General features: G+C 44.2%; 1 protein-coding gene and 1 non-coding gene across 7 annotated transcripts in view; both read left to right on the top strand.

Moving 5' to 3' along the window:
- The window catches only part of RAB11FIP4 (RAB11 family interacting protein 4), a 124,733-nt gene extending 110,642 nt beyond the window's left edge, over positions 1-14,091 (top strand). For 4 of the 6 annotated variants that reach the window (XM_075770385.1, XM_075770390.1, XM_075770389.1 and 1 more), the window contains 11 exons: positions 1,653-1,844; positions 3,362-3,496; positions 4,978-5,013; positions 5,916-6,015; positions 6,423-6,526; positions 7,083-7,223; positions 7,770-7,851; positions 8,113-8,250; positions 8,765-8,923; positions 9,281-9,424; positions 11,194-14,091. In XM_075770385.1, the coding sequence (XP_075626500.1) occupies positions 1,653-1,844; positions 3,362-3,496; positions 4,978-5,013; positions 5,916-6,015; positions 6,423-6,526; positions 7,083-7,223; positions 7,770-7,851; positions 8,113-8,250; positions 8,765-8,923; positions 9,281-9,424; positions 11,194-11,310 (1,348 nt within the window). In that variant the 3' untranslated portion in view covers positions 11,311-14,091. The remainder of the gene's footprint in view (positions 1-1,652; positions 1,845-3,361; positions 3,497-4,977; positions 5,014-5,915; positions 6,016-6,422; positions 6,527-7,082; positions 7,224-7,769; positions 7,852-8,112; positions 8,251-8,764; positions 8,924-9,280; positions 9,425-11,193) is intronic. The other 2 variants (XM_075770386.1, XM_075770391.1) reach the window with 1 other exon arrangement.
- Positions 14,092-24,835: 10,744 nt separating this feature from the next.
- Positions 24,836-24,907, top strand: TRNAT-CGU (transfer RNA threonine (anticodon CGU)). The gene has a single exon. It is a non-coding gene; the product is annotated as a tRNA-Thr (tRNA).
- Positions 24,908-25,010: the final 103 nt, after the last annotated feature.

Genomic DNA, 25,010 nt, shown 5'->3' with positions numbered 1-25,010 from the left:
CAGCCAAGGAGCATTGTTAGATAAGTTTGATCTATTTCTAGTACGAGTATTCCTATCATCATGAACTTCATCCTTTAATAGCATGCCAGGCTTGACTTGCCCTAATTTCTGTTAATGTGAATTAGATAAATGAATTGCGGGTTATAAATGGATCTCATCAAAACAGGAGAAACAAAAGAGCATACATCTGAAACGTTGGCAGGCTCCCTCTTCTACTAATTGCTTTTGGAGGGAAGGGATATGCAAATAACACTAGCACCATCCGCCAGAGGAGCACTGCTGCATCTCTTGTTTACAGCTCAGAAGTGTAGTCTTACAGGAAGAGGAATCTCCCTGTCTCCAAAAGTGCAGGGCATGGTTAAGAGGCTCAAGGTAGACTCAGAAGAAACCTAGGAGGCAATACTGTTGAGCTGCTGGAGAACAACATCAACTGGGAGCTACTGTCCCATGGCTCAGCTGGTGGAGTTGAAGATACAAGCACTGTGCACTGAAGCAAAGGGAGTGAGAAACTTAACCCAATCTGCACAAAGTGTCAGCAGATTGAATCAGTGCCCTGTCTGTATTGTAGAGAGGCACTGGATTCTGCTTTGTAGTAGGAACAGTAATATGTTGGGTAACTCCAGGTTTTCACGAGGAGGAGGGTGTGTTTCAGGCCTTAGATGTGTGTTTTCTGCAGGGAGAAGTGTGTTTATAAGAACTTGTATGTGAATTTACTGGCTTGTCTGTTTGATTGCTTTACTGAGGTGGGAGCTGAGCAAACCTGTGTCAAATATCTGCCTCTGCAAGACAGAACACTGTATGGCTGCACGGTAGTCTGGACTCTGGGCCGGAGAATCACTGTGCACTCTCTGCAGCAAACTTGCTCCATTGTATTAGATGTGATGTGCTCAAAACTGCTCTGCCAGCTACTTTGCTATAGTGCCTGGCCCTGCTGATCTGTTTACCTATACACCTTCTCTTTCTGAGGTCACAGGGTCCTGCCATTCCCTACCTATTTGGTGTTTTCTTAGGTACTTCTCTGGTAGTAAAGCAGCCTTTTCTTATGGTCCATGTCCCCTCTGAAAAACACATTTTTTCACGATGGAAGGAGGGGGAGGAACCCATCCTCTGTTAGGTCACATCAGTGGCTTTAGTGACTCCCTGGCATGCGGTGAGCTGAAGTTTGTTTCTGACCACAGAAAAGAGTGGCTGGGACTTGTGGGGTGTGGGAGAGGGTTTATGGGGATTACTGGGAAACTGATTGTGGAGTGGAGCAACAGCCTCTGTCTTGTACATGTTTCTCTTGCTGTCCCATGCATTTCAGAGTTATTTGCACAGTTCCTGCATTCAGAGCAGAAGTCCCATAAGCAGCAGTCTTCCTCACCATGTGGAAATGATGACTGAGGATTGTCGAGATGTGCTTTTTAAAGTGAAATGGTTTGCGTTGATCCAAACCTGTCTCACAGGTAGCTTGTTCATACATTCTCATGCTTTTGTCTTTTAAGGCGCTATGTCAAATGCACATCAGATGTGTTTAGCACTTCAAGTTTTTTAGCACAAAGTAGGTGGGTTACAACTTCAAACGAGGGGACAAGCTGTAAAAGGGGAAGATCCCGTGTGAGGTGAGATGCTATCAAAGTCGGCCTTCGAGACGTTTTGACCTCTTGTTTCAGGTCAAGTCCTCACAACCCTTCTGCAGCATCTGACCTCTCAACTTATTCCACTGCCTCTCTGATCAGTAATGAAGAACAGTTTGAAGACTATGGGGAAGGAGATGATGTGGATTTTACTCCCAGTAGTCCATGCCCTGATGATGAGACAAGAACCAACGCCTACTCTGACCTTGGCTCATCTGTGTCTTCCAGGTTGCTCCTTATTCATTAACAAACAATTTCTCAATTTTGTTCTTCTCTGGGCATGGGTGACCATACCAGAGTTTACACTGGTTACATAGACTCACCTTAAAAGCAAAATGTTATCGGTTCATTTTCTGCCCTCCGATTGACAGACTACATTTAATAAGAGCTATAGCAAATATGTTATTTCAACAGAACCCAACAGGGGTTATCAGAAACAACTGGGCTGTTTTGCTTGTAGAGATTACTATCTATTGCAGGTAGTAGATTTTACAGTTAGGAGCCAGTATTGGAAGTTATCTGCTGCAAGCTAGAAACCAGCTTAGCACTATGCACCAGCCCTGATGCAGTGAAGACCTGCAAGAGAGCTGTTTCTCTTTAGTATTCTGATACTACAAATCCTTAGCACTAACCTGTAAGGTGAAATGCTGTATGCAGACAGCTGTTTCTTTGCACTCCTATTGACTTTGAATGTCTCGGAGAACATAAGCAAGTAGCTGCTGTCTGTTAGGAGCTGGAAATGCCACTACAGTCCACCAGTTTCCTGGATGTGACCTCTGTCTCTCTAGCTCTCACATCCTCAGACCAAAGCAATTGCTGATTTTAAAATCCTTCCCTAAGCAAGGGAATAGGTGAGCAGGGTTGGGGAAGAGCCGAGCATGAAGATGCTCTAGGATTTGTCTGCTTGGATCAATAGCACATGAAGGTCTTGTGCTTCATTGCTGACACAGGACAAGCTCACTGCATCCCTCTGTTCTGCATGCAACCCAGTGTGCTACCCTCTGTTTCAAGCACTTCTGCAATTCAGCCTTCCACCTCTGTCAAGCATGCAGAGCCAGCACCCCTCTCCACTGCCCCTTCATGATGATGGCTTGTGTCCTTCATACCCTCTTTCCTCAGGTTTATGCAGCGGTTTTCCATTCCCATTCCTGGGGCTCTGTGCACTTCATGCCATGACTGCTCTCTTTTATTTGAGTTTATTTTCTCTTTATCATGCCAAAAGCTACTGTTATCTCCTCTTCAGACCTATGTCCACTTCTCCCTTCCTCATTCTAGGGTTCCTTCTGTCCTACCATCTGAAGAGGTTTGTGTAACTTCTTACCAGACGGCCCTATTTTTCATCTTCCTGTCTTTTCTCTTGGAGAAAAGACTCTACAGGTTGCATGCCAGACTGTAGTGGGAAGATGGGCAAGATGAGAGGATGACTTTGCTGAGGTGCAACATACTAATGTAGCTGGTTTTGCTACATGCATCGCATGGACTCTGTATACCTTGTGCTATTCTTCCAGTCACCCAAGCTGATTCTTTCTGCTGACACCTAGAACACTTCCTCTGTAAAGCCTCAGCTCAGAGAGGTAGACTTGCCCTAAGACTAGCATTCCCCATCATCACCTCTAAGTTAGATGAGCTGCAGTTGGAGGTGGTTCCCCAAGTCCCTCATCTGTGATTCTGACACACAGTCAAGAGGAAAACCTGTCGTGAGTTGGTTACTATAGCCAGTAACATCTCTCCTTTCCTGCAAACAGTGCTGGTCAAACACCCCGAAAAATGAGGCATGTTTATAACAGCGAGTTACTGGATGTTTACTGCTCACAATGCTGCAAAAAGATAAATCTACTCAACGATTTGGAAGCCAGGCTGAAAAACTTGAAAGCAAACAGGTAAGCAGCCTATTGCACTGCTTTTAGCAATGCCCCCTTGAAATGGGACTAGCTAACAGCAGGAGGAGAGGCAGAAAGACCCCTCTCCTTCCCTGTATCCCACTCTCTTACATATGTGTTGTTCTTACAAAACGGTAAGAAATTCAGACCTTGACATCTAGCCTGAACCTAAATGCTGTTCTTCATTAGGTAATAAGTATTTTTCTGACTTAAGGTGCAGACAGCATTAATAAACTCAAATATTTTAAGCAGCAAGCTCTTTGATTACAGAGAGTGATATTTCCAGGAGTTTTCTTTGAGGAAGTGGAATCTGCTGTGCTGCTTAGTGCAGATCTACAGTTAGCTACTGTTTTATCCAGGTGGGAAGGAGTGATCTAGCAGATCCTTAGCTAATGCATATAACCTTACATACACCTCTCCTAAAGCTGTAGGTCAGCAGAGGTACTTCATTCCTGTGGGATTTCTTTTTGTCCTAAAGGGAACTTGGAAAAATGATAAATCGTATGCCAGAAGTGTCTTTTTGGGGTTCTTTCCAATTTCAGCTTTTTCTTTAGATTTCTCTCTCTGCTTCTCCATCCACTTCTAAACTGTACTGAGCATTTGGAAAGAATCCAGTGCTTCCAACAATCAGATAGTGTTTTTGAAGGAAATTATTTGGTGGGCTTCTAGCTCCCCCTAGAAACTGAATGTAAATCCTGCCTGTCTGTGTAATCCTTGGCACAGAGCATACTGCACTGCTGCTTCTCTTGGTGACACAGCAGCGTAATACTTGATATGAACAACGTTCCTGCCTTAGCAAGGAGTCTGCTAACACCCAGACCATGACTGGCTAGGGCTTTGGTAATTTTATGAGTGGGGCTGTATAAACCTGGCTGAAAGAGAGCGATGCTGTGGCAGAGCTGTGTGTCTGTGTGCAGAGATACAACATTCCCTTATCAAGACATGTAGCTGGATATTTTGATTTGTTTCTAGTGCTGTTGCCTGGAGTCTGGTCCTTCATTTAGATAATACTAGTCTCTGGCTGCAAAAAGGGACCTGTAAAAATGGAAAGTATCTCAGTTCCTGTGCTGAACTGGTTAGCATTGTGGGGAAGGATAAACTAACTGTTTATAAAATCATCTAAAAACTGGGAATCCAGAATAAATGTCCATCACTAACTCAGTGTCCCTTTGTGGTCTTTCTAATGTTAGTGTCGCTCTGATTTACACTGACAAATCTCTGCTAAATATAACAGTATTTGCAAATTGACTTATTAATGATCACAGTAATTTGTGGCTCCACTCATCTTCACATTGTTGGTAACTGCAGCTTTTGATTAGATTGTCTAAGAATATTGTTCACATAATTATTTTTTTTACCTCACAAAAAGAGTCAATATTATGCTTCATTGTGCAATTCAGCTGGAGTTTAAATTAAGATTGAATTCAACACTGATCAAATAAGTGTTTAATTCCTATATCATTCCTTCTGTATCCATGTAGCCCTAACAGGAAAATATCGAGCACAGCTTTTGGAAGGTAAGTGTCTTCAACTTTTTTATGAATACATATGGAATCAGCTGTAACAATTCCATAAGTGGGAGGAGAGAGGAGCAATAAGTTTAGGAAAACAAAAATGTGCCAAGACAGGTTTTCAAGGGAATGGGCCTATATTTGGATAGGGACGTTACAGAACGTAGAAGCCACTGCTAGTCTTGGAGCAGGCCCCTGAACTGGAAAGAGCTCTGTTAAGAACACAGATAGTTGCTTCCTTGTCTGCCAGCTTTCCTCCTTTATACTACTATTTCATCAGCTATTGCTTCTTTCATTGTCATAATGTGGGCCTTTTTGTTGTTGCCAAAATGCAAAGGAAAGCAAGAGCATCCCTTTTTAAAAAGGACATACAGAATTGTGATCTTCCTTTGACTGAATGAACCAGCCCTGGGCTGGGGAGGGCTGTAAGTTTCAAGAATATTTTCGATAATCTCCAGTGTTATGTATCCTGACACTATTCTGTAGTGGAAACTGCTTGAGATTTCTTTTTTTTTTTCTTTTCTATTTTTTAAAGAAGCTCTTAGTGTATGAAACTTTCTAGATTAACTGTACCAACCAGTGTGCAGTGGTGACCTTATTTTAAATCTCTGTTAAGGCAAATACAACTCAGTACGTGGTGTGAATAAGGCTAAGCAGTTTTTAAACTATGTTAATGCTGGTGGCAAACCCTATCAAAATCGACACCCTAGAACTAATGTCATTGATTGTGCTCAGTATGACTTCATCTAGCTGCCAGTCTCTTGTAAGACACTTGTAATTGTCACTGAAATGATTGCACAGATTTTAGCATTGGATGCTCAAAGTGAAAAGCCAGGCTATAAGACAGTACCCAGCGTCTTTCTCCTCCATCCTCATCAGGCAAAATAATTATCCTTCTGATCTTTCAGACAACTTTTCCACAACAGTAACTTCAGCAGCAGTAATGGCAGCACAGAAGACCTGTTCAGAGACAGTATAGACTCCTGTGATAATGATATAACTGAAAAGGTGAGAAGCTGTGTGCATTGTGATTAATGTACCCAACAAAAATCCTGCTGGGGACATGCATCAATTGACAAAGCTCTCTTGCTCACAGTTGCCAGTGATCTGAAGTAGCTCATTCAAAATGTCCTTGATACTCCATTAATATTATGACTTGCTTCACAAAAATGCAAGAACCGTGCAAGTACACATCTAGGCATCGTATTAGTACTTCTTTTACTGTGTATTTGCATTGATCACCCTCAAGGAAGATGCAGGATCTGGGGAACTCAGAATTTCAGAGCTTAATTTCACTGCTGGCTTTGTGGGGAAGCATGCCCCCTTTAAAAAGGGTAGTATAGCTAAATGCTAATTGCAAATAGTAGGGGGGTGTATGATGAGAGATTCAAACTCTCAATTCTTTTCCACTTCAGGTAACGTACCTAGAAAAAAAGGTGACAGAACTGGAGAATGATAGCCTGACAAATGGTGACCTGAAGAGCAAACTGAAACAAGAGAACACACAGCTAGTTCACAGGTAATAAAGCACGGAACCAGTTCTCTTTATCATGTCAGAGCAGAGCTAGGACAGAGTTCTAGGGAAGGAACAGCTCTACCTGTAAAACGTGACCAAGTCTTCTGCCTTAATGCTGGCGTACAAAATAAGATAAGGCTTCATCTGAGAAGTCCAAGTGGAATAAGGCTGCCTTGCTGAATTTTCAGCAAGCATAGGCCTTGCAAGCAAATTTCTTAGTACAGAGATGGTACTGACTTGTACAGAGCAAGCTCTTCTGTTATGAGCGGTTACCACTGGATTTTTTCTTGCATGTAGCAAGAGCAAAAGGCTGGATCAGAGTCCCAACTTCTTCAGACTGAGAATGAAAGAATAATAGATGAACTGATACTACTTAATTTTATGCTATTTGAAAGATTAAATACCAAGAGAGAGATTGGGAGAGGTTGAGTGCCAAGAGAGATGGTGAAGTAGAATGAAATAAAGGAGTGGGGAGGGAAGAGAGAGAGACAATGAAGTTGCACACTCTTTTTTTAAGTACTTGTGAAGCAGTTACTGAAATGAGATCTGGTTTCCTTAGAGTTCATGAGCTAGAAGAGCTATTGAAAGACCAAGAGACATCAGCAGAACAGACTCTGGAAGAAGAAATAAAGAGACATAGAGAAGCATATACCAAGTACGAAAAAGAGAAAGGCACCGAAATTGAACTGCTCAATACAAGGTAATGAACGTCTTGGTGCCACACGGAACAGAGTACAAGTTCTTCTTTTCTTCATTTTTACTTTGCATGTAAATTTAGGCTGTCCACAACCAGACAGTGCACAGATGGTTACAGGTTAGTAGTTCTATCGAGTAGTTGTGCAGTTGCATGTCTAATGCCCAAAAGCTTGGAGGATGCTTTACATTAATGCTTTAATCCACATGGCCCATGTAGACAGCTTAACTGAATGTTTGGCATGAATTCAAAGAGGGAATTGTGACCAGCTGTAGCAAACACTTGTGTCTGCATTTGTTTCTTCCTACTTAATTCTTTTTAGATACCTGTTGTTAGGAGCATAAGAATCTAAGGGTCAGTGTAGCATTTTTGGCCCTAAAAACAAACAAAAGGCACCAAATGGCTCATGTTAAAAAAATGTTAAGATTAGAAATATTTTCTTGTTTGGTCTTTCTGTCAAGTGCAAATGAAATGGCTTTTTAGAGCATGCCATTTTGCATGTCTGCGTTCTTGAAGAGGCGTTTGCTGTAATGATTTTTGTTATTGACACAGGGTTCAGCAACTGGAAGAAGAAAATGGTGAGCTGAAAAGCACTGTCACACGACTGAAATCACAAACAGAGAGACTAGATGAGGTAATAAAACTCCTGAGGGCTTGAGCAATTTAACAGCAGCTTGATTTGTGTAAGAGCAAACTCATATAGTAATTGACCCAGCTTATTTAACTTGCCTTTCCTAAACAAAACCATTGATGGAATTGGAACATTGGTCACCGTTAGTGAATGCCCTGAGACACATTCCAGCTTATGACCAGCTGTGTCTGTAGATTTGTGTTGCAAAACTGAAGATGGCTCATGCACTTGCAAGCTAGCTGTGAAGTTCCCCATTTATTCTAGGAAAGGCAACGCATGTCAGATAGGTTGGAAGACACTAGTCTGCGACTGAAGGACGAGATGGATTTGTACAAGAGAATGATGGACAAGCTGCGGCAGAACAGACTGGAATTTAACAAGGAGAGGGAAGCCACGCAGGAGGTAGGTGTGAAGAGGGATGTAAGACCATGCAATTGCGTCTCATCTGCATGGAAGTCCATCTGAAAAAGAATAGACAGACAGGGTGAACACTGAAAATACACCATGCAGTGAATGTACGACTGGATTATGTTTCTATGGGAGCAGTACCCATAGGGCGATGAATGCTGCAAGAATACCTAATAAATGACAATCCCTGACCCAAAGGGTTTACAGCTCTTTGAGAACTTGCAGCCTTGAGTGTGTGCCTTAACATTTCCTTTACTAAGTTTGCAAGGGGAATTATGCCTCTCAGACATGCAGCTTAGATCAGAGCCACTTCCATCTCTGAAGTGAACTGTGCTGCTATGGAAGAGCAGGTGGTTATATTCCATAGAAAAGCAAGGCATGTCCAGCCTCAGTCAGGCTCACATGGTGCCTGTGTCAGAGTACAGAGCTGCAGCACAGAGAAGGCTGCTGCCAGGGAGGGCTGGTTGTGCAGAGGCTGGAGAGACATGGCCTGCTTGCATGCCCACAGCTTATTGAAGACTTGCGGAAGGAACTGGAGCACTTGCAGCTGTACAAGTTGGAATGTGAGCGTCCTGGACGTGGCAGAAGCTCTTCATCCAGCGTGAGTGAATTCAACGCCAAAACCAGAGAGGTGGAAATGGAGCATGAAATAAAACGGCTGAAGCAGGTGAGCAGGGAGGGGCCTCTTGATCCATGTGAAATGTGCAGGACAGCTTTGAAAAAGGTCTATAGCTGCAACCCCTAGCACACTGCCTTTAGATTTTGTCCCCCCCCTTCCCTCATAAGCACAAGACCCCCGTTGCATCTGTCTAGGACTTTTTGCACAGGTGATGTAGTTTGTGCACCTAGGAAACACCTGTGATTCAGGCAGGGAGGACTTGTCACTGGTGATGAGAGAGTTGCTGTTAGCTTGCGGCCTTACCGAATGTCATTCAGGCTACCTGTGATTTTAAAAATTTATTTATTTTTTTAATGAAACCTTGCAGGCAGAACTTAAATGCAATGTCTTTTCATCCTTGAATAGGAGAATCAGAAACTTCGTGACCAAAACGATGATCTTAATGGACAGATCCTAAGTCTTAGTCTTTATGAAGCTAAAAATCTCTTTGCAACACAAACAAAAGCCCAGTCACTGGCTGCTGAAATTGATTCTGCATCAAGAGATGAGGTAATATGCTTTTTTAGTCAAGTTCTACATCCAAAAATACATGTTCTTCAATGTAATTAACTGTCAAGGTTGAACTATCCAAAGCTGACAAATGAAGAACAGAAGAATCTGCTTTGCTAGGAGTTCAAGAGTGTTAGAAGATTGCCTTATATCTAACAGTGTTTTTGGATGCCTCTTTTAACGTAACTCTTCCATTTATCTCTCTCAAAAAAAATTGGAATTATTAGACTCTCAGTGAACTGTTTTACAATGGATTTAACATCTTCTATCTTACAGGGTATTGTGGCATTAATTTCATACAGAAATTACCATAGCTAGTTTCTTAGACTTTTACTTTCTGTTCTAGATTTAGTTCTAAGTTACTTCAGATCTAAATTTGAGCTATATATTCCCTGTAGCAGCGCTGAGTTCTTGGAGAAAGTAGGTAGTGTGCAAGTAATAATCTGGTAATGCTTTGGAAGGTGTTGTAGGAGACCCATTTGTACGTGGGCTGAGTCAAGCTGGTACAGCTTCCTTTAAGCTGCAGGACAGATCATGAGATCGGGCCAATGGATATATAAGAGCTCCCAGGGAAAAAGACAGGTTAGTGATGAAGGAGGTTAAAAGTAATTGTTTGCTTTTTATGCCTTATTTCTTCTGGACAGAACTTCCTATTTCCTCTTCAAGAGGAGAGTCCTGAGACAGGCTGTTTTACCCAGTTTGTACCTGAATGACCTTGTTAGCCTTAGCTCCCGGGCAGTCCCTTGAAGTGAAGTGCATACTTGAGTTTCTTGCTGAACCAGAGCACTGTGAAGAAAGGCTGTTTAACTATTGAACTCTATTTAGGTAAAAGCAAATTGGGCTTCTGCTATTGTCAAGACAAATCTTTATTTCTCCTTCTGAATCTCATGACTCTGGCTTACTCAAGGAATACCCAGCACTCCCCCTCTAAAGGAGGAAAGTCCCTTACAACTGTGGCCCAGGCTTAGTAAACTTCACAGATCTGTGTTGTGCAATTTTTCTGTATAATCAAAATGAAGGTAAGAAACTGCAGATTCAGGGTGGGACTTTTTGAAGGCTAATAGAAATGGACACCCAAATCACACTAGCTTTAGGAGGATCTGGGGTTCTGACACTCCTGGGCAGCTTTGTCAGTTTGATATTAAACATGCAGAGTATGAAAAGCAAGCAGTCTTCATCTCTGGAGAGTTTGAGGGGCTTTTTGCAGCTCAAAGGTCTAGTGAAACACATCTTTAATATAGAACATAGAATATTCAGTGGCTTGTTCTTGAGGGTATGTAGCTGTGTTGTTTTGGGGTTTTTTGGTAGGTTTTTTTGAGACAGTGCACATGATAGAGGCAGCCCATATTGTTCCCAGTGCAAAACACTGAAATCCTTGTTCTGCTAAGCAGCCTTTCATGCAAAGTGCTTTAGATTTTGGTAGATAGGAAAAAAATTGAGTATCATGAAGCTCTGGCACTGACATGAGGAAGCTCATCCGTGGTGTGGATGCAGGATGGGTTGATATGTTAGATGGGGAATTTGTTTCAAATGACCTGCCAAAAGATTCCTGGTCATGACAGTTCACCACCTTCCTTTTAAGAATAATGATCTTTAATATACAGATTGTTTCTAATAGGGATACAGGGAGGAGCTAGAGGTAGATTACCTATCGCAAAAGGGAATTGGTGATCCTGAGCAGGCGGTAGTCTCTCACCTGTCTGAATTTCATGCTGTTACATAAACTAGTGAGAATACTTCAACAGTAACTTTGAAATGTTGTGTTTCAGCTCATGGAAGCCCTTAAAGAACAGGAAGAGATAAATTACAGATTGCGACAGTATATGGACAAGATCATTTTGGCAATCCTAGACCACAACCCGTCTATCTTGGAAATAAAGAATTGAAGAGAATATGAGAAGAAAAAGCAGCAACTGCCTGATACTTCTGCACATGCTACTGGATCTAAACAACACTCTGATACTGTAAATTAATCTATAAATATATATATACACTACGTGTGAGTGTGGGTGCGCGGGTGTGTTTATATGATGTTTGGTACACTGTTACTTGTCATTGAATTGGCTTGGTTAGACTTTTTCCACGCACTTTCAATGCCTGTGATAAGATGGACACTGTATATTAATGTAATAACAATATAACTGGATCATGCTGTTTTAGATACTGGACAAAATGACTCTACCTCTAGTTGTAAAGGTGAAAAAGACAATGGAAACATATGGATGTGGCCCTAACTTTAGGAGCAAGAATTGTGCTTCCGTTCTTCCAGGAATTTGGGTACCACGAACCAATTAACATACCCAGGTTCAGTTCCTGACTGGTGCTGACTGTGTAATTTCCTATTTGATTTAGTTTTAGTACTTAAACCACACACAGGATAAAAAAAACAAACTTTGGGGAAAGGGAAAGACACAAAGTAAAAGGGAAGAAGAGGAAGATAATGCAGAATTGTTGCTATTTGTGAAAAATCACCATCCACTTGTTTGCCACTGTCAGCACAAAGTGCTTTTTATGTAAGATCACTTTGGAGCCTGCTTTGGGATGCTCTGAGCCAGCCTGCTCTTTAGTGTGTGTGCGCATGTGTGGTTTTTTTATGCCAGGGTCCCTGGGGCATTGAGGCTAAGAAGCTCTTTGAATCTGTTCCCCTATTTTCAGGGGTTTATCATGGGCCATTAAGATGAATTCTGGGATCCTGCCCCTTCCCCACACCCTTAATTTTAAAGATTTCACTGAAGGAATACATTCCAGTTCTTAGAGAAAAAAACAAACCAAATGGAACAAACAAACAAAAAAAAAAAAAGAAAAATTGCATGAAATAGCTCACTTCAGGGGGAGGAGGAACAGCCCTTGAAATGACATGCCGAGTTGCTTTCTCACCCCAGATATACTGCACTCCTTTGAGATCGACATTTTGTGGGCAAGCTGTGGAGAGGACCAGCTGGGTCCTAACACAGTGGTGGAGAGAAGTCCGATGTGGAGTGACTTTTATCTATAGGGCAGTAAAAAGAAAAAGAGCTTGGTCTTGCAGAAGTTGCCAATCCAGACTGAGCACGCACACGCATATCAAAATCTCTGAATAGGGAGCACATCCTGATTTAGATGAGCAGTTGTGCAGGTGCTTAACTTTAAATGTGTACTGTGACTGCTCATGGAAGTCAGTGGGACAGAACGTGAGCTTTAAAGTTGAGTGTATGCTTAAACGCTGCCTTAAGTAGGGATGGACTTCAACATGTGCCTGTGTTCTCCTGAGCTGGATTTGTGTACTGTAGGGGTGGGACCTTTTTAATAATATAGCTTATATAAGGCGTTTATGGAATTGTTTGGATAGTTGTATGCTCAAAGAAAAAAAGTTATTCCATGCACTTTTCTAAAGTAAAAAATTTCACACTTTTGATTCATACCAACTGGCACAAAAAAATAGGCCCAAGTATCTGGCTTTCCCCAACGCATAGAGATGTTTCCTCTGTTGAATACACTCCCCAGAAGAATGTTACAGTAGCAATGACTGTGCTTTTCTGTGTATTTCTTGCTGTTGGCAGTCTTGCCCCTAGTATTCTCTTGATGTATCTTGGTGTGTGTATATGTGATGCATTTTTCCTGAATTTGAATACATAAAACATGTATTCAGTTATGGATGTAAATATATATATATTTTTCTGCTATCTCTGTGCTCCTGCCTTCGATGATGTGTTACTGGAGTGATGGGAAGGGCGGGGAAGTACTGAAATCAGGCTTTCTTGAAGGCAAGAAAATAAAACCAGTTTGTTTCTATGTATCTGCATTAGGCAGGTATAAAGTAACTGGAAAGGGACCAGAGGAGTAACTGTGGGACATGACATCCCAACGCACAAAGATGTCTGCAGGACTTAATGCTTTGGGAGAAACGGTACAGTCTTGTTCAAACAGCAATGTCTCGGGGCTGGTTTCCTGAGGCTCTAGGGTAGTCCGGAGGAAAGGATTTAAAGACTACTCCTGTGCCACCTGAGTATGGTGTAAAATGTTCTGTGCTAAATTGCAAAAACTTCTGTTTGTGGAGAAGTAGGTGGAACATCATGGACACCCCACACACGCCTTTCCCACCCGCTGCTGCTTCTGGATGTGCCACCCAGAAGGTAGGAGAGGAACAGTTAAGCCAGCTTGGTACTACGTACATCTCTGCCTACAGGACTCTTCGCCTGCACTTTAGTAATGGCATTTCCCTCTGCGTGGTGCTGTTTGTGGGTAGTGCCAAGGACTTTGCTCTTTTTATAGGCTGTAGAGAACTGTTTCAAAGTGTCAGGTGGCTGTTGCTAACCTGCTGTGATGACAAGAAGGGCTGGGTATGCCAGCAGCCCTGCTACTGGAGCTAACTCTTGTTTGGTAAGTTACTCTTCTGTCCTGCTGTCATGCAGTGGATTTAAGTAAGAGTGAAGCTGTTGCAGGTCACATTGGTGACTGAATGTTTTCCCCTAAATATTTTGAGGTAAACTGGACTCGGCTTCGGAATTTTCATAATCTAAAACCTATTCCTGTCAGGGTCGATCATCGGCAAATGTTGAGAGCTATTTCACTGAAAAATATGCTGAGCACATGGGAAGCAGAGAGTCTGACTTCACTGAGACTGCAGAGCCTGTGGATGAGATCAGAAGACATAATCATAGAGACAGCCAAGTTTTTTTGCAGGTAACTATATGCAAGAGGTGAATAGTCACGAATAGTGACAAATAGTCACTAAATCTGGCTGAAATCCCGAAAGTGGCTCTCTAGCCAGGGGTGTCCAGCTGTGGATTTTCTAAAGACTTGCAGGTCATCTTGTTTAGCTCTGTATGCAGCTGCTTTAGCATTTAGAAGCTGTTCCATGCTCCAGTGTTTGCATTTGAAGAGTTGTCTTACCACCATGTTGGTGGTGTTTGTAGCTTTGTTTATTGCGTAAAGGAGTTCTGCTCCTGTGGCCCCTCAGCATGGTACTTCTTAATGTTATTGTTCAAATACATATCCAGACACTTGCTATGTTTGACAAATAATGTGAGCTGGAGGTGGGAGAGGCATTTCACTGACAGATACTTTTTCCTCCAAGATATCCACCCCCAAAATTACTAATCAGCAACTGTATTTTTAGATTAACTACAGATAATAGACCAACTTGTCTTGCAATCCAAGCCTTGGAGAACTCTTCTACCCCAGAAAAGAAGTCATTACGTTTTATGACACACAGGTAATTTGGTAATAAGGGATCACTTGATGGGTCCCTGGGGCAGGGAGATGAGTTACCTGATACCAGTGTTGCAGAGAGTGCATATTTTGATCAAGTGTCAGACAGACACATTGGCAGAACAGACAGAGGAGATGTGGGAGATAGGGAGGCACCAGTTTCAGTGTCTATTCTCTGATAAATTTATTTCTTCACTGTGGGCTTCCCTTTGTGCTCACAGGCTAGCTAGGGAAGTACAGTCTGCCTCTGTGTCAGTGGTACTGTTGGTGGAACAATGGCTTCGCTTCCCTGGGTAAATAACTTCAAACACAGAAATGTAGTATCATCTCATTCTAGCAATACTTAAATCTAGTAAACATTTTTGTGTCAAAACTCTGCTTCTCAACCCTCGGGGATGCAAACATAATCCAAGGTACTGTATCTTGATCTGCTCCTTAGTTCATTCTACTGTAGATTCTGAAAAGCTAAGTGATATTCTGGTCAAACCAGTCACAAACCACTGCATGTATTTTTTTATACAGTGAAAAAAATCACTTGCTTCTGGCGAGAAGTTGTCCTTCATCAGGCTAATCCCACACACAAGCTACTGTGGAAAAAATACCTCTTTCAAAACTTGCACTTAAGAGTACCTGAAATGTAGTGTCTCAATTTTTCTGGTATTGACTGCTTCCCTCCGGATACCAGTCTTCAGCTGTTGCCTAGTTCTGGTTTCAGAGTATGATGCTGATTCAAAACTCTCTTGACATCAAAAGAGTATTTTTCAGCTTTTTTAATAACTTCTATTAAAGACTCAAGCTGTTTGAGAATTTGTCATGTTTTGAAGTGTAACAGTGACAAACTGTAACCATCCCATCTATTTTTAAGGAGTTTTTAATATGCAAATTTGTAGCAAGTCTCCAAAAAAAAAAAAAATCAATCTAGTTCCTGCCAACTTTCCTTCTATGGTCTTGAGAGAAATTCTGATGTTTCTCAGCCAGCTCTGTAGGGAATTGAACACAGCGTTATTAACTCTGAAAGATACTGTATCAACAAATATTTTGCTGTCTGAATACACCAAAGCTCCATTGACTTCGGTAGAACTGCATTACTCGCCAGAGAGGATCTTGGCCTACAGTATTTAGGTTCCCTCGTCTGGTTAGTAATTGAAGGCTTGGAAGGTAATATATAAACATACATTGTGGCCTGCTACATCAGGCACTGTTCAGCGGTCTCTGCATCATGGTGCTAGTGACGTGATGAATCTAAGCACTAGAATTTACAAATAAATGAATGCTTTTTTCCTTCTTCTTTAATGGCAGTGAATATACAGTGGTTTTCTCTTAAAACAAATACTGAATGGTGTGGTCTGAGGGTTTTTTTCCAAGGAAGGAAGCAGCAGCTGATCAAACACTTGCCAAATCAGTGGCTTGGCTTATATTGACTTGAGTGAAAACTGGCTCAAACTGTAACTGAGCAGTTCCTGGATTGGTTCTGTGTAAGTAGCAATGCTCATGTTCTCCTTATGTCATCTGTTACTCAAGGAACATTGTCAAGAAGGCATAACAGGTGATGGGACACAGCTGGATATAGTTCGACAGTCACTGGCATTTTGTTCCTTTGCGGCATCCTCAGGGTTGTTTTCTCAGTATTTTTCAATCCAAAATATTGATCCTAGGAGCAGTTTGCTGTTGGAGCATGTGGTATGTGTGGGTTTCTTATTTAATGAAACTCTGCACATACCTTTAGAGCTTGATAAGGATTGCAGTAAGTGTTTGGTCTGAATTCTGTAATCCTGCATAATGCACTGAGAGTTGCTCTGATGTGCAAGAGAGTCATTTCTTTGCGAGATTCTTCCCCAATATATCTTCTGTTGACATTTATGCTCTTGGTCTTGTCCCCAGCCACTGTGCCCGCTGTCAGAGTGTCTGTGTGCCTTGGGGCAGCTGCTTTGAGCAGATGCGAGGGACAAACACAAAATTCTTGGCTTCAGTATGGCTTTAGCTACTGAGATGAATTTTAGCCCTCTCTTTATACCAGGCGAGTCCTGTCCATGCCTTTTGTGTGGTCCTGGAGACAAGGTGTGTCCCATCTACATGACAAAACGTTGTAGCTTATTCTCATGGTATGCAGGCACTTAGGGTGAGTAAGCCTGAAGTCCATCCTGGTAAGGCAGCACAGAGGTGTCCCCGTAAGTTTTGCCTTGATTCTGTATAGCTATCCAATTGCATGCTGTACTTACACACTGTTTGCAAGGCACAGCCCTACTAGCTTAGCCTAGCAAACGTACCTTATAGATAATGACAGCAGCCCGTTAAGATAGAAACATCTGCAACTGGGGTCACTGTACCATTGTTTGTCACAGTGCAGAGCCAGCTGACAGTGCTACATTGTGTTCCTTGAACTTTTTTATTTATTTTTAGCTTACTGGCTTAAGTCTCGAAGTCTTGTTCAACTGCAAGAGTAGTACCTGTTCAAACATATAATTAGAGATTACTTTTTCCTTAAACTTTAAACCTAATAAAAACATACATTAACAAACATGGACTACTTTGATATTGTTTGGACACCTACCCCTAGAATCTGTATTTCTTTTTTATGTAGGTGTTGTTATTGGTGCAATTGTGACATCTGAGCTGCCAGCTTTTGCATCACTGTTTTTGGCAGAGTGATGTTCACCTTGGCAAACCTCCGTAAAGCCCTTTGTGCCCTGGCGAAGGGTGCGGAGGTCATTGTTCTGGCAGACACACATTCAATACACAGACGGTAAGGGGTGCAGGAGGGCTGCGGTTACTCTTCCACCCAGACAGCTGGAGTAGTGATGATCTTACGCTACCCAACATCAGCCCCATATTATTTAATACCTTATCCATAGCTAAATTATTCTGGCTTTGGAGAAAGGAAGTCAGAACGGGAACCAAGAATTTCATGTCATGTGAACGCTTTAGTACACTACAGGGCAGTAAATGTTGCACTGACAATATGTTTAAATACTGAGATATTTTGAGAATTACTGTAAAATCAGTTGTGGGAGCCATTTGTTTTGCTTTGTTGTACAAACTGTACTTACATTTTTTGCATGGTTACATATTTTAGTACTTGTGCCTTTTACTTCTCTGTTGTGAGGATGCATTTTATTTTCACGTTTTATCTCCTGGTTTGGGCACTTTCTATATATGCTTTTTTCATTTGATCTTCATCTCTGGTTTTCATGTAATGTACATGTGTATATATAAAATAGATCAGTTTGTATTCATGTGCCTCCGAGATGTAAAAAATACTCATTTTGTACAGGTTTTTTAGAAGCACTGGGTCATGGTCTAAATTACCTAGCAAATGAAATTTAACATAACTAGCAGTTCTTTGTCATCTTTTAGAAATGTTGTTTCAGATGGCTGGTCTCTTTTGTAAGGCAATATCACACACACACTCCCCAGATTTATTGTTCTGGTGTCGTTATGAGACCAATTCTATCCACTTGTTGGTTTCAGCTAATTCAAAATAATAAAATACCTAACTAAATGTTATGATCCTGACTTGGCAATTATAGTTTTTATTGACACTAAAGCAAATTTGCTTCTTTTTATACTTGAAATGGACATCAGACCAAAATCTCATTTGAACACATTGCCCATTTCAGGTTAACTTCAGTTCTGGGATTATTTTTGTGGGAGTAGGTAAGTGATTTACTTTACCCATTGAACTGGACAGAGAAATAACATTGCCAATTCATAGACTCTCCTCCTTAGAGAGGGTAAAATGCTTTGGATTACTACTTCTGTTCCCTCCCTGGCTTCTGGGGCAGCTTTTCCTGATGGACCCTGGGTCTCCATGACTGGAGGTCTTCCTTTCACGGATTTCAGAAATTGGCTGTCCCGCTTTTCGCGTTTTGGCTACTGCGGAATAAACCCCTTCCCTTGGGGTTTGTAGCACAGCACTCTCCGGCAGCATTTGGGAAGCTCAATAGATGCGCTGTGAGACTGGGCCACCTGTAACCAGGGACCTGGTCCTGGACGTGCCCTTCCCTGCCACCCACCTTCTTGAGCTGGTGCTTTCATTTCTTGAGTGTTGACCCCCTCATCTGGTGAGAAGCTTGAATTGTTCCCTCTCTTGCACCTTGTGGTTTATCAAAACCCAACTCACCAGCCCCTGGACACAGTGAGATAATAAATTGTGGTAACTCACAAGAAAGAAATCATCAATATCCCCTAAATCTCCCAAAGTATGAAGCTTTGATCTATAAAATAAATGGAGCAGATTTTTTTAACCGGATTTGGCACCCACTTGGCAGATTATAAAGCTGCCTTAGAAGCAAGGAGTTGATTTTATGTTTTACTTCAAAAGCTGCTTGTTATGAAAATGAGCAAAGTCCACTCGCACTGTTGTTACTAAAAAAACCTGAGAACAGCAGCCAGCAAAAGTGGTGTATGACTATTTTTAATCTCGTTCTGTAATTTACAACACAAGTGAAGTGATGTCAGTACTGTTGCAATGTGCCATTACACTATTTTCTGTGTATTTTCTTGAAATACTTTCTGGGGACAATAAAGCTGTCCTGGCTAATGTGGTTCCTTTCAGGTAGCTGTAACGTACAATCAGATATGTAAATAAATTATTTGCTTTCCCTGCATGACTAAAAAGTTGTCTGTTGTGGGTGACTGATTCAATGTCCCTCCTTACCCTTGATCGCTGGCACACGCAGTGTGTACCAACCTCTATTTCTGTACTTCATTTAAAGAAGGATTGCACGGTCCTACTCTCGCCTGCCTAAATGCCAACTGCATTAGCTTTGGCCGAGTTACATGGATGTCACTAGGGAATGAGTTTGTCTCAATACATGCCTTATCCGACAGCGGCAACTGTTAAATTTCCAGGAGCTTTGTGGGGTTAAATAATGCCGAAGCTTCATGGGACGACCCATTAATCTCTTTACCCACAGCGCTCCCCTTCTCCATTGATGGGAACTCCAGCTGCGAGCTGTTTGCAGGATTTGGAGCCAGCTTTTTAATCATCTGACTTAAATATAATTATTTACTGACCCGTGTGGCTAACGAGCGTGTGCTCGGATTCCTTTACTGGGGAGCAAGGAGCTGCTGGGGGGAGGGCACAGCCTGAGGCCACATCCTCAGCGGGGAGGAGGGGGGTCTGGCACTGGTGCGCAGTCTGGCCGTGCTGTGCTGACCACCCCAGGGTGTGCCCACAGGGCGCTGGGGGGAGAGAGGGAGTTCACAGTTCAACTAAAGGCAAGGGCTTTCCCCCTGCTCACCTGTGCCAGGCCTGAGGGAAGCCCTGCCATGGGTGGTCTGGCAGCAGCTCCAGGAGCGGCCGTGGCTCCCAGGCGCGCTTGGACAAGCCCTCCTAGGAGCAGGACAGCAGAGTTTACCTGCAAGGGACCCGGCGGGGGGAACCTCAGGCAGTGGCTGGAAGCTGGGGCCCCAGTGCCAGTGCAGCGTGTGGAGGCAAAAGGAGACCCTTGGGCTGGTGTGGGCTCAGGCTGGGACTCGCCACATCACCATCCCCGGTGAAACAGGCTCCATGTGAGGTGGGAAGGTGGAGGACACACAGATGCCTGCAGGGTCCCCTCAACCAAAACTCTGAGGTAATTTTTTGTTTTTTAATCTTCTATTTGACCTGCCAGACTCGCTGGCCTTTTGTCTGGTCTTTGTTTTAACTGCTAGAGTAAAAAAAATACCTAGTAAGTAATGAGCTGTTTAGATTTGAGGTTACTTTTTGCAAGAGTCTGTGTGGAGTGAGGGGAGGTGTCCCTGTCACCTCAGGAACAGTCGGCCTTGGGGCTGGTGTCTGCAGGCACCATTACAAAAAAGAGGGGCCCATTAGTTTGGGAAAACACCGCTGATAGAGATGCAGCCACAATCAGCCTACAGAAGTGCTGGGTGCTTCTTACTGGGAAAAATGGAGCTGTCCTGTGGTGTGCTGGGGAAACTCCCGGGGTGAAGCATCTCCTCAAGCAGCCCTGTGCACTGCCCCATCCCACCTGTCTGGCAGCGTGTCAGAGGGAAATCATCAGAGTTAGCCTGGACAACCAGCAAAGCCCACGCTGACATGGCCACAGGGTGCAGATGACTCATAGCTCTGCTTCCACAGGTGTGTGTGAGGGAGTTCAGCAGGTTTAAAGTTTGCCTCCTGAAAAGCTATTGCTCCCACCTGCTTCTCCATCAGGTGTCACTTGCAGCCTTGCAAGAGGGATGTAAAAAATATGATAGTTTTGCACCCATGTGAGTGATGGTGAAGGGTGTAAAGCAGAGGAGAAACAGGCGTGTGGTGTATTATTTCAAATATGGAGCCTAAAGTGGTAAGTTCTCTGCCTCCGGCTGGACTCAGAGCAAGGGAGAGGGGGAAAGGGAATTTTGAAAAGACTTCACTGATCAGTTCAAGCCTTGCAGGGCAAATGTTTTCCTTGAAAAAGCATTTTGGTGATCTTCAAATGATCATAGAGTGCAAACAGCTTTCATTTCATTTCATTTCATTTCATACACCAGGTTTCTGAACCTGGTATATGTCTTTTACAGAATCATCCTGTGTGGTTGCTGGGCAACTTTTCTCCCAGCAGGTAGAGACATTTGGGGAATTAGAGCAAAGACAGTGTATGAGTAATCCATGGAGCAACTTACCTGCATGTTATCTTCTCCGGCTTCCCCGTTCCCAGATTCCTCATGGCAATGAGATGTTGGATATAAAGATTTATAAGAGCAGGCTCAAAGAAAACTCCCCACTGTTTATGCTAAATCACTTCACCAGAGAGACACGGAGCAGTTTTGTTCCCAAATCACAGCAGCTCAGGCTAACATGCTGTACTACTGACCTACTTCCAGATCAATTACTCACTGGTACGTAAGAAAGGCACACTGGGAAGGTAAATCAGCTGTTACCCTGAGGATAGGAATACATCAACACTATGTATCACAAAGTCTGTAATGGTTTCTAACAAATGATGCTGTTCGTACTGTGCTGGGGAGAGCCGAGACCCTTGGCTCATTTTGCAATGAGGAATTAAATCTCAGAACTCCCTGGGAGGTGATTGTTATCTTGCTTTTATCTTTTGGGGAAAAGGGAGGAAGGAAAAGGAGTTTGAAGCCAGAGGTTAAATGAGGCAGTAGCAGAGTAAGAAGTAGATTGCAGGAGTTCTGACCCTTGAAAACTTGGACGGTGGCAAGGAGAGCCGTTACAAAGAGGAAATACATCCCGTGAGTACCGAGTGAGTACATTGGCCAACTCCTGTAGTCTGGCAGCAGGCTCTGATCTCCTCATGTTGTCTTGGCAGACTCGTTTTGTTCAGTGTAGCAGTCTCAAAGCCGTGACTTTGATGCTTTCCCTTGCTCTGTCTGCTGTTCTTGATGGCCCTTGTTAACAATGTTTTCCCAGATCTCTGATGGTAGACAGGGGTCTGGGATGTGTCACTCCACTCTAAATGTCTTTTGACCCATGTGATGAAGCAGGGACTCTCCTAGTTTGCGTAACTTGGGTTAAATTTCGTCCTTGGAGCCAGCTGCTTTTTGGATGCAAAAAAAGGGATAGAGCATATGACTCGTAAACTGAAGATTGTCCCGCATGTCTAACCATAACTATTTGGTTTAATGATGATTTTAAAACAACTTTGCAGTGATGATGTGTCAGCATGTCTTCTGACATAGTGCTTAAGCCCTTATTCCCTCACACAGATATCTTTGTGCCTTAGCTTGCTAACCGACTAGGTAGTTAATATTTTGACGCAATAGCATGTAACATAAGGCTTACAACTAAAGTACAGACTGTTTCTGAAATGAAAGACAGAATAGCAGATAACTGGCACCAAATGAGGTAGATGGAACTTAGCTGCTGAAAGACTGCCCTCACTCTTTCCCTGTTGTACTGTAACACAAGCAAATTGCAGGTTGTATTTTATGAAACACTGTCTCTCTTGGCCAGTGTGTGGCTTTTCTTAATGTGCTCAGGCTTTTATTTAAAACCTGAGCAGTCACTGGGCAGGGCTGTTCTCAGCCCCTCAGTCATCCCCTGGTCTGTCTGACCACTTGTCCTGCGTGACAGAGAAATAACCCCTGACCAAGCCTGTCCTTTAGCCTCTTGGATCAAAGTGTGGACTAAGGAGCTGAGCTCTGGCTGTGCAAAGCAATGAACTGAAGAAAAGCAGCAGCAGAGCAGTTTGTTTTCGCTCGAGGAAATGAGCGTGGGGAAAGGTGCAGCCCCGAAGCCCCCGCGCAGGGCAGCCGCGGGGCCGGGCGGTGGGTGCAGTGGAGCTTTCCCCCGGCAGAGGACGGCCGGGCTCTTCGCATCGCCGCTGCCGGAGGGAGGGAGGGAGGGAGGAGGGAGAGGAGCGCTGCCAGGGCTGCCATGTGCAGAGGGATGTGGTTAAACACCGGCCACCTGAAACGCAAAGTTCAGGGCCGCGGAGGGTGCAGGACGTGGCTGAAAAACAGCCGCGAGTTCTGCAACCCGGATAGCTCCTGCCATCCTGCTGCTTTCGGCCTCTGGCTTCCCGAGTGATTGCAGCACCAAAAAAGTAAGCCTTAGCGTCAGAGACCCGCTTGGAAATATTTGGCACAACATTTGTATTGACACCTAAAAATGGGACTTATCCTTAGGAAAGCATCTGTTCGTCTTTGGAATGAGCTGTTCAGACCTCACGTGGTTTATTTGTGCAAGGAGCACGGTGCAAATGCAGTATGCATTCTTGTAATAAAGGTTGTGTAACTCGGATCTGATTAAACAGACGGTAGTGCCTCATTACAAATTCATAGATATAAAGTAAAAAAAGGGATTATTTGGTAGTAGGTTCTAACTGTGCCTGGATATTTATTTCTTTATGTTTGTTTGGTTTGGTTTGTGTTTTTTTCAGGAGTACGTAAGCCAAAAGATACCAGACTACTTTCTGCTGCCCAGCAATGGTTGAAAACTAGAAACCAGAATGAAAAATTTCAATGCAAAGCTAAATAATGGCTCAAAACCACATCCTTCAAATTCTTCCCTCCTGCCCTACAGCTAGCGGTGATAAAAATGAGAGCTGATTCATTTCTTGGGTTTTAACCAAGCATTAGCCATAAGACTAAATATTTGGTAGCTGGAAACCCAAAGGAGGAAATATTAATAATGTCATATTGTATTTATGATTTATGCTATTATGATTTTACTATGTAAACAGAAGATAACGAGATTGAAGTAAAATGTGAAAATTCAGTTTGAATATCAGGAAACACTTCCTGACACAAACCCATGTTAGATTGCCTGATACCGTCCCAGGGGAAGGGGTGGAAACACTGTTGCTTGGCCCAGGCGGAGCGACGGGAGGCAGCATGCTGCGGCCACCGCAGGCCAGGAGCTGGGCTGTGCCGGGGGGCCCCAGCAGGTCCCCCCATGCTGGACCTTGCCGGGGGAGGTCGCGTCCCACCGCAGGACGGTGCCGCACCGTGGGCTGCGAGCAAGGCCTGCTCCCGCTGTGCTTGCTTTGGGGGAACCCTCCGTCCCCCTGAAACCGGGAGATGGGGCCAGCGCACGCGTTAGCAGCTGCCAGGTGCTGGAGAGCAACAGGGCTGAAGGTGTAAGCTTAGCAGTAGACTTTTTCCAGACAAAATAGCTACTGTTTGTTTCCTCAGGCTACTCCGGGTTTCTGCAGTGATGCACAGCTTTACTCTGTCATGAGAAACATGGGTTGTTCAGGAGAAAGAAACCCAAATGTTCGCCGATAATTTGACGGTCTCTTTTGGGGAGCAGTGCTGCCCTCGCTGGTGCTGCCGGCGAGACCCGAGGGGAAGGGGGAGCCCCGAGGAACGCCGCGCCGGTGGCTTTAGAGAAAAAGGTTTCTGGGGAATGTCGCTCCAGGGAGACGGGGGCAGGGGGACGGCGGAGCTCTGCAGGCGGGGAAGGGCCCGGCCACCGGTCCCCGGCAGCCGACGGGGGACGCGCTGGGGCACCACCAGCCCGTGCTCCACCGTCCGGGGCGGTTCCGCAGAGCCGTCGCCGCCCGTTCCCGCTGCACCGCCCCGCGTCGCGGCTGCCCCGGAGCCGCCCGGCGCCCGCACGTGTCGGCAGGAAGCACCGAGAGCCGGGCGGGCAGCCTCTCCCGGGCTCGGCGGGGGCTCGGCGGAGCGGCCGTGCCGCTCTGTGCCGTGCCGTGCCGTGCCATGCCGTGCCGTGCCGTGCCGTCCCGCCGGCAGCTCCCCGGGGCAGGCGGCCGGGCCTGGCGGCTCGCTGCCTTCCACTGGCGGCGCGCGGGTGCTGCTAGCCCGTCAGGCGCGGTGGCCAAGTGGTAAGGCGTCGGTCTCGTAAACCGAAGATCGCGGGTTCGAACCCCGTCCGTGCCTGCCGAGGCAGCGCGGTGCGCTGGCAGCCCTGCCGCGGGGAGGCCGCGGACGCCGCCTCGTTTGCGGCCCCTTTTTGCTTTCGGCCGCGGGTGTCGGAGATCCG

Source organism: Balearica regulorum, chromosome 18 (genome assembly GCF_011004875.1).
Source record: "Balearica regulorum gibbericeps isolate bBalReg1 chromosome 18, bBalReg1.pri, whole genome shotgun sequence".
NCBI lineage: Eukaryota > Metazoa > Chordata > Aves > Gruiformes > Gruidae > Balearica > Balearica regulorum.
This window is presented reverse-complemented; position numbering and strand designations above follow the sequence as displayed.